Consider the following 9,257-nt stretch of genomic DNA (forward strand, 5'->3'; position numbering starts at 1 on the left):
ATGAAGAAAGTTCAATCAATGAGCCCACAGGAAAGCTCCCATGGCAAACTTTCTTTTCTGGTTAACATCTCCAGTTGCCGGAAGCCCATATTCTGCAAGAAGGCAATTGAGCTTCCACTCAGGCATGGTCTCATACTCGGCCTTGGTGTACCTGGGATAGTGCAATGGCATTTGAAAGCCGCATCTCTCTATGGTACCATGCTGCCCTCCCACGGTTGATCCTGCACCGGCACCTCCGCCTATATTATTGTTTGGGCCGGTTGCCCTTGAAATTGAGTGCTCCATTTCTTGAAATCAACTACTCAGAAGAGAAGTTAATTTTTTTTTTTTTTTTAATGATTGGGTAGCTTTTTTTTAGTCTATGTAGCAAGTGTTAGACACGAGTGACCCTATTTATAGTTGACTTTAGGGGAGACGTTGATTGACAGAAAATGGACTGTTGTGGAATTAACTAGCCGGCATTGTTGAGATAATTTTCTCTTCCATGACAAGACAACAGCCAAGCCAACAGGTCCGTTCTACTTTCTTCCACGTACTATTTGCCAAACCCCAGACCTTTGTTCTGTTTCTCCTACCCTCAAAGCAGGAGGATGGACAAATACACATGAGAAAGTTTCTTTTGGAGAGGTCAGGTAGGTGCGAAATGAAGGTCATATGATTCTTGATAACCCTTCAATTATCATCTCAAGTTTGCTGCAAAAAATGTTATACACTTTACATGGATGAAAAATTACATGACCGTAGCCCTCGTGTGATTTTTTTTTTCAAGTTCATTACAACTATTTGTACAAATCGATGAGCCAGATACTCTTATATTTCACCATTGCCGTAGTAGACTATTTCTCACCTGAATATATTATACCACAATTCGGCAGACACCCTTCTGAGTTCCTATAAATAACTTGGGCCTTACAACTTCACCACGATAAGAGGAGGTAACCGAGATGCTAACAAAATTCCACTTGTGTCCTTCGTTAACAACAATAAAAGCTTCACTTCTTCTCTTTTATCTATTCATGCTGCATTGCCATTGATGTTTGTCTCTCTTGAATTCAAGAACATACAGAGTTTCTTACATGAACGGCAGACCATTCCGCCATGCATTATTAATTCATACAGTTTGAAGGTTTATAGCTGAATATGGCAAGGATACAGTAGAAATGAGGGCCACATGCCATTCAATGCACCAAGAAGTAGATGTTCCTTCGCATGCCATCATCCACATATTTGCTTAATGGGGCAGCAAACGCTTGACAATTAATAGATCTCAGCATTGAATGTAAACATAAATATGAACTTGCATTATTGCATCCAAAAATATCTGGTGGTTACAAAAGAATGAAAGATCCTGACAGAAATTGCAGGCCACAAATGGTAAAGCAATTGCTCAGGGACAGGAAGGACTGCAAACCACAGAATGATGTTTCTGACCATGCACAACCAAGTTGATGTAACCCATATGTCTTCTTTATGTGATGTTCTTCCCATTGTACTAATTACTGAAAATTAATCAAAACAGCAGTTCAACTTACAGGAACACAAATGGCAATTTATTTCTTGTCCCCCACCTTGCCCTCTTGAGCTGTAGCTCAGGTATTTCATGAAGCAAATGTCGTATAATTTGCTAAACAAAACATACTATAACTTTGCTATGTTGAAACTATGAACCACATGCGAAGCAAACGATATGATTGTTAAAAGACATTCCATAGGGGCTGCAATTCCATTTTCTTTGGCCAGCTTTACTGTTACTTGTATGCCAGACTTACAGGGTGGAAGAATCAGGTGATTGCTTTGAGTTCAGAGGGAAGTAAACTAGACTTATATATCTCACAAGGAAATTTGGAGTCTTGTATCTCGGAGTATATTTTCCACTAATTAAAGAGACCATTAGATTGTATTCTATTTGCTTTAACTATACCACAGAGAGAGAGAGAGAGAGAGAGAGAGAGAGGAAGAACGTCCCAGTTTCTCTTGCATGAATATGGTGGTCATTATCTGGTAATGATGAACTGTAATAAATTTGGAAAAGAAATTAAAACTTTTCTGCCAACAAAATTCCAAATTCCATACAACTAGAAATAGTTTTCTAACCTCATTTCTGATACTTTCCTGTGTTGGTCCTATACTTCACACAGTGTTAGCACATCTACAGCTTGGAACAAGTGAAAACAGCTTTCCAATGCATTTTACTAAAAGCTAAACATACCAAAAAAATGTTGCCTCGAAGCACATAATACATCAGGAATCTGTTCTTCGATCTACAGAGACTTCAACTAAGTTTTCAGGAGTTGCTTTTGCTGTCAAAGGCAAATCCACAAGCATGCTTGCAGGAGCAAAATACATGTGCAGTGACAGCATACAGATGATAATACCTAAAAACAGCTGCATAAAGACAAGAAGGAAAAATCAATATATCAAAAACTTGTAAGCCAGTATTAAGGCAAAAGGATAGAGGACGAAGAAAAAAAGAAAAATGGGGGGAAAAAAATATTCTGTCATCCTTCAGAAGCATCAAAGATCATCACAAGCAATTGAAAATCTTGTGAAGACATAGGTCAAGAGGGAAGCAGGAACAGTACAGAAAGCAACTGGATAGAAGATCTACTTTTACAGCATAAACTGTGGGCAGTGGAAATTTAAAAATAAATCTATGTCAAACTTTAACTTCAAAACAGTAGAATAGATGTCTTGTGACAGTAAAAGAAATGACAGAGCTATACTAAGCCAAAAACCATACCTGTAGCGTTGGCTTAAAAGTGAAGAGAAAGATAGATAGTACCATTGTTAGTAGCATTGCCATTGAAGTGGAGTATACCTTCAAGGAAAAGGGAAAAGACAAAAAAAAAAAAATCTCAATTTGTTGATTTTATTTTATATGGGAAACAAAGATGTCACCAGAACAAGAAAATAATTATCAGGTATCTACATCAAACTTATACAAAATATTGGCCCTGCTAGAATAAAGTCTCTCAAATAAGTAGAAAAATGTAGCAGAAAGAAAAACATATAAACCTTTACAATATTGTCCGCATACTTCATCAACCATGATACTAAAAGCCCAGTGGACCCCAAATTTAACACCACCAACCATGTTGTGATACTATATCCATTCAAAAGCCGTTGCCACCATGGTCCTTTCTCAAAGCCACCTCTAAAATCGTCCAAAACAAGACGTGCCATGTTGAATATCGCGCCAAACCTTGAAAAAAGAATGCTCTGAATCAATTAATTAGCGTAAAAAGAAAAATCTTTTACAAGCATCTAGTCTCAATGCAAATGTGATGCAGTGCTATTGACAGGTCAATTGTCATCAAACTGAATTGCATAATCAAAAACTGGTCACTCTCTTGTAATATCAGAAGTTTACACATGCTCTTTCTTCTCACAGACAAGATATTTATGTTGTGCAAAGAAATTCAGTGAGTAAACTCCTTGAAAGAATGTAAACTTAGTTTCAGCCTCAAGCAGAGCTTGAAGTTTTTTTTTTTTGGTAAGTTAGAAGAGCTTGAAGTATGTGTGGCAGTAGTCATAAACTTTTTCAAATCATTTAAAGCCCAAACACTTTTCCAGTGATTTGATTTCATAGTGTACAATTGACCTTTTCTATGAATGTCTCCAATTATTGATGCATATTCAATATGGTATACAAATATTATTTGTCATGTTGCATCTTCCTTTATGAGGAAATGGAGTTAACATACAGAGAAGAGTAACATAACACCTTTGCCAAAGGTCATAAAAAGCTTAACAAATGTTACTGCAACAAGTGCTTAGTTTGCATAAGCATTTGTCTGATTGAAGGGAAACTCACGTATATAACTGGACGTTTTGCCAGTATAAGCTGTCATTGTTCTTCTTCATCAAGAATTCTGTGTAAACACCAGCCAAAGCTGAAAGACAAGCAGATAATATGCCCAACATGTAACCCTGAATTGGAAAGGAAAAGAGCGAGTCACAGGAAGCCTCTCCGCATCCTTTCACCTATATCAACATAAGAAGAGATAATATTAGCTTGTAAGATTAGGCCTTATCTGCAAAAGGATATAATTTCCCTCTGTTCATTTGGATATCAAAACATTTAGAAATCTGTTTAGAGGAACTGGCATAAAAAGTTTAACAGAGGAAAAAGAAAACTCAGCCAAAATCATTTTTCAAATAAATTAGATTAACCCATTTTAACATTTAAATATATTGGAGATCATGTAGATTTTATCACCTAACTAAGTTATATCAAACAACAAATATAGAGAACAAGCTATATCAACAGATCAACTCTTTGGGGGTCCCAATGTACCGCTGATCTGCAGTCGATCAAAATCCTCTAACTGTACAATCAGAATCCTATAAATGCACCATTTTCCTAGACATAATATCTAAATCTGTATACATTAGTGTATTGATTGAAGTGCAGAAGTATAACTTCTCAAAAAAGAAAAAACTACCGTTAGAAGTTGTCAATCACAAAAACAACATTGCATAACAGAAAGTAAAGTTTTGAAGCTGGAAAACCTACACTGACAGGGAAGCCTGAGATGACTAAAATTGGTCAAATACCAGAAGAAACAAGTCATTTCGTGATAGCGTCATGATGAAAATAGTTGAATATAAAAAAAGCTAAAAGCACACAAGTAGCACCTGGCTTGTGGTTGTTCCAACAGCCAATAACACAATTGCCATCCACTGCAAATTAGACAGCTTCTTCTTCAAAAACAGCCTAGAACATGACAAAGAAATATCTCCTAATTTGTACAAATCATGATCAACTGTAGAAAGTAATAAACAACACCTCAATGAGTGGAAGGAATAAATGTGGTGCTATTTCACCTGAACAAAATTCCCGTTGTAACAATCTTTAAGTTGCCCATAATTTGATACGTGGACGTGTCAACATAAGTCAATGTTGCAAACTGTACATTGTTATGGATTAGGTAGATGATTGACGGAATTGGATACAAACGAACACTTCTCCATTCTGTAGTCATTTTTGGAGGAGGCACTCCTTGGCACTCTCTCCATAGAAGAAAACTAGACACGAGAAGCTGCATTAAATAGACGCATATAAATAGTGAAACCCTCATCCAATTGACCCCGAATTTAAAGATACAATGATTTTTTTTTTTTTGCGCTGAAGAAAATCAATTTCTAAATCGACGAGGATCCCATTGGCAAAGGTGGCTCAGTATAAGACATATTCAGACAATAGAATGCCATAAAACCTAAATTCACAAATTAGAAACTCGCATGGACCAAAAGGGGCAAAGTAGTTCCTTCCTTTTCATACAAGGATGGTGCAAGCTAAAACTTTGGCACTTCCATTTCTTTTGGAAAAATAGCTCTTCTTTAATCCCGAATCCTTTTCTATCAAACACGGGCATTTTTTTTCTTCGACCAACCCATTTAATTTCCCGTTCGAAAGATTTCAGATGCTACTATTAACGTATCAATGTTAAGATACAGATCTTTGGACAATATTAGTAGAAGGAATATACCTTGAAAACTTCAGCAAGAAAAGGGACAGTTGCATAGTCATATTTGTATTTCCCATTACTCTGAGACAATGTTGTTAAAATCCCCTGCCATAGGTATAATATTCAGATAAAAGTACGAAAACCCCGCAAATATATTACTCTAATTCTTCAAGAATTGCCCGCACTGGCAGCTAAAAAAAAAAAAAAAAAAAAGAGCTCGAGAAAAAGCATATAACTTCAAAGGAGAGCGAAGTGGTATGATTAACTAAAGAGGTAAAAAGCAAGCAGAGAGATGGGTTACCTGAGAGCTGGTGAGAACGGTGAGGAGAGAAGCGACGACGTACCACTTCATTTTAGTCCTTCGCCGTCAGTTTGGCAGAGACGATCTGCAAAACTGAGCTCTTTACTCGGCTAACGATCGATCTTGGAAATGTTTTATGATTTTTCCCTTTCATTTTATGGTATTTTCAGAAGTACCCCCTCCCTGTTTCTTTACGCGGGAGAAAAGTTTATGATTGCGCCCTTTCATTTATTGCGATTTCCAGAAGTATCCCAATTCTTTTTTCACCTCCGGATTCACCCCATTACAATTTGAGTCTATCAACAGGTGCCTAATCTTATTAAGATGTACTTTAGGTTTTAGATTTTTTAAACGAAAGATTAACTAGATATAAGCAAGTGAGGGTAATAATTATTAGTGTGTATATATACATGATAAATTGGATGAAATTTAGACGTTCCATATTTAAGTATTTTAGGTATCCGTTAGAAAAATTCAACACTATTACACTTGATGCTTGTGCTTTGATTTTTTTTTTTTTACCCTCCCATCCCTTCCACACCATCTCTAGTGACACGATTATATGATTATACTTGACACTAGTATTTTGACTTGTTTTAATCCTCCCAACTCTTTCGTACACTTAACTGTTAGACACGGAATTCAAACCTTGAACCTATCAAGGAGAGGACATTAAGAACCTCCTTGACCACTAAGGCTAACCGCAATAGTTAACACTTGTGCTTTGATTATATAAACAAAATGAGTAATCTTTAAAATAGAGGCACTAAACAAATGGTAATGATAGGAGACAAATACTAATAATTAAGAATAGCAAATACATCTAGTAGCATTAAGAAGAAGAAAAACTATTAATCTAGAAAAGATTAAAACAAGCTGATGTATGAGATTGCAAAAAATCCCAAGCTGATAAATTTCATTTGTGATGTAGAGTTCATTTATCGCTATGTATTTATTGAAGTTGTTAAAATAAAAGTAATTTCTTAAAGAAATATGAGTAAAAGTTAAAATTACATGTTTGCCTTATAAACTAAAAGCATCTAGAAATGTGCTCTATAAGAAATAAAATTTTGGTTAAAAATGCACCATAATACCCTGTGATTGAGTAATAGCTTGTCTCCTGTGGTGTTATGCACCAAATTGCTAAAGCGCAAGGGGTTATGGTGTATTTTTTTACCGTAATCCCCCTATGGCCGTGGTTCAGTGATACCTTTTTTTGCTTCTCAATTTTATCGTTAAATTTTGAAATTGATTGGCATTTTTTATTGTTCGGGAAGGATAAACTAAAAGTCTAAAACTGTAAACTTTTCAGTTTGGCTTTTAAACTTTTCCTTACTTATGTTTCAACGGACTTGATGGTATTTTAGGTAGAGAAGGTGAAAAAGTACTAAACCCATTTGTGAAAGAACCACACATTAAATTTAGTGGCGTAACCTTTAAAACACGAGGAGTCTTGTCGTCCATCTTGTACCATTTTTTTTAAAATGGCCAATTTCGTCTCTAAATTTTTTTACCGTGTCAATTTAGTCCATATATAATTTTTTAGCGGTTCCAATCGAGGAACACTGCGGCGGTGCCACCATATAAATTCAATCAAGTCACTAATTGAACAACTAAGCAGGGGTATTTCGGGTAGTTCACTGTTAGAATAGTAACAAAAGAAGTAAAATCTTTGAAGGACCCAATTGTAAACCAACAGTTGGGTGCTGAGATTTATGTCGGCAAGATTCCAATCGAGTTTTGAGAATATTGGGGTTTTATTGAAGAAGCTCCACTGGATTTCAGTTTCCTCTGCTGTTCTGTTACTGACCATCACCGCTCAGAAATCCCTTTCCTCTACAAACCAGCAGAGCTCTTCTCTTCTTTACAATTGGGTCCTTCGAGGATTTTACTTCTTTTGTTACTATCCTAACAGTGAACTACTCGAAATACCCTGCTTAGTTGTTCAATTAGTGACTTGATTGAATTTATATAGTGGCGCCGCCACAACGTTTCTCAATTGGAACCGCTAAATAAGTTTAGGAATCAAATTGGCCAAAAAAATTATACATGGCCTAAATTGACACGGTAAAAAAGTTTAGGAACGAAAATGGCTATTTTCCCTTTTTTTTTTAACCCAAAGCACAAAGGAATACTAAGGAGGTTCGGAAAGCACAATGGAGTTTTGTGTTACTAAATCATAGGAGAATACAGTGCATTTTATTCAAAATCTTTCGGTAACAAATTTCTCTCTATAAATCCTAAAAGCACGACGCATAATGGAAGAGAGTAAATCAGCTTATTTAAGCAAAAAAAGTTAAGTGTCAATTGATAAGCGAGGTGGGGGTCAAGGTTTCAAACCTTGTCTCTTACTAATTGTCACAAGAAGTGGCTTCTCTAAAAAATTCATACGGATGTGTAATGTATTCGTTTGATCCGGTGGTGATTCAGCCTCCATTAGCCTCTAAAAGTCCAGTTGGACCTCCCTCTAAATAGATTAAAATAGAGTGGAATATAGATAAAGCAACGATAAAAAAAAAATGATAAGCGAGGACATCCATAGACTATAAGTTAGAAAATTGTTTGATACATTTGAATCTTTAAAATGGTTTGCATGGTTGAAAGTAACAAGTCAATTACCAATTGTATCAAAGCTCATCCATAACCTCCAATTAATCTCCACACCCCCCAAACCCCCCCCCCCCCGGGGCGGGGTATAGACTGTAGAGCTTGTCTTGGGGCAAAATGGTAGTGCACAAAAGTACTTACACTAAATTATAAGAACACTGTTGTGTTTTAAGAATTCAAAGCTCGCATATTATTTATTTGAGGCCTGCACCAAGTTTTAGTAGAATGACGACACCCTCAGTCAAACGTGCAACCACGAAACTCGCACAAGAATATTGGCATGATCGAACTGCCAAAATGAAAAGCTTGGATTCTAACGGCCAGAATGGAGGTTGCCAAGTGTTGGGATATCAAAGCAATCCAGCATTTTCCAAAAGAAAGAAAAATCCAGACAATGGAAAGAAGAGAATAACCTGCAATTCTGCCTTTATGTATATTACCTTTCTGCTGACCATAGGCTTATTCAAGAGGACCCTATTTTCATTCTCGTGCAATCGCTGTTGGAAAGACTCTTAATGCCAAATTTGATTCTTCTTACAAGCCCAATTGCCAACTTCAGGGATTTTGCAAGAACTTAATTAGTAGTAGTCATTTTCTGCATCCTGCTCTCAGCTTTCCGTTTTCTTGATTGTCCTGGAAGGATTTCTGTACAACAGGACAGATTTTTGTTTCTTTCATAGTTCTTGCCCAGGTTTCAGCCGGCAATCAGCATCTAGTCGCATAGAGACCCATCATCGCCCGATAATCAATCAAGGGTTTGCTTTCTGATCTTTCTTGGGGTTGGCAAGGAGCCCTCAGGAGAGGTTTACCATCTCCAAATACCCCAGTTCATCTGCTGGTGAGTTGTACTTTTCATCGCAATCATCTCGTTAATTACA

General features: G+C 36.5%; 1 protein-coding gene across 5 annotated transcripts; it reads right to left on the reverse strand.

The window, feature by feature from the left end:
• Positions 1-1,273: 1,273 nt before the first annotated feature.
• LOC140003793 (CMP-sialic acid transporter 1-like) lies at positions 1,274-5,931 on the reverse strand. 5 transcript variants are annotated; one of them, XM_072081241.1, is made up of 9 exons: positions 5,773-5,914; positions 5,493-5,576; positions 4,828-5,042; positions 4,639-4,717; positions 3,815-3,984; positions 3,016-3,202; positions 2,741-2,818; positions 2,210-2,385; positions 1,274-1,499 (listed from the first exon to the last, which is right to left on the reverse strand). In XM_072081241.1, the coding sequence occupies exons 1-8, from the start codon at positions 5,821-5,823 to the stop codon at positions 2,242-2,244; spliced, it is 1,008 nt and encodes a 335-aa protein (XP_071937342.1). In that variant the 5' UTR covers positions 5,824-5,914; the 3' UTR covers positions 1,274-1,499; positions 2,210-2,241. The 5 variants fall into 5 exon arrangements, with proteins under 5 accessions (XP_071937342.1, XP_071937341.1, XP_071937345.1 ...); XM_072081240.1 differs by lacking the exon at positions 1,274-1,499 and having other exon boundaries at positions 2,023-2,385; positions 5,773-5,931; XM_072081244.1 differs by lacking the exon at positions 1,274-1,499 and having other exon boundaries at positions 2,023-2,385; positions 4,828-4,910.
• Positions 5,932-9,257: the final 3,326 nt, after the last annotated feature.

The sequence above is a fragment of the Coffea arabica genome, chromosome 2e (genome assembly GCF_036785885.1).
Source record: "Coffea arabica cultivar ET-39 chromosome 2e, Coffea Arabica ET-39 HiFi, whole genome shotgun sequence".
Lineage (NCBI taxonomy): Eukaryota > Viridiplantae > Streptophyta > Magnoliopsida > Gentianales > Rubiaceae > Coffea > Coffea arabica.

What these genes read in the sequence shown, in the direction of transcription:
- LOC140003793 (XM_072081241.1), bottom strand. Translation starts at nt 5,823, where the DNA reads ATGAAGTGGTACGTCGTCGCTTCTCTCCTCACCGTTCTCACCAGCTCT. An exon ending in CAAAACGTCCAGTTATATAC is followed by an intron (nt 3,203 to 3,814) that starts GTGAGTTTCCCT and finishes TCTTTTTTCAAG; the next exon opens with GTTTGGCGCGATATTCAACA. An exon ending in CTTTTAAGCCAACGCTACAG is followed by an intron (nt 2,386 to 2,740) that starts GTATGGTTTTTG and finishes GTCTTTATGCAG; the next exon opens with CTGTTTTTAGGTATTATCAT.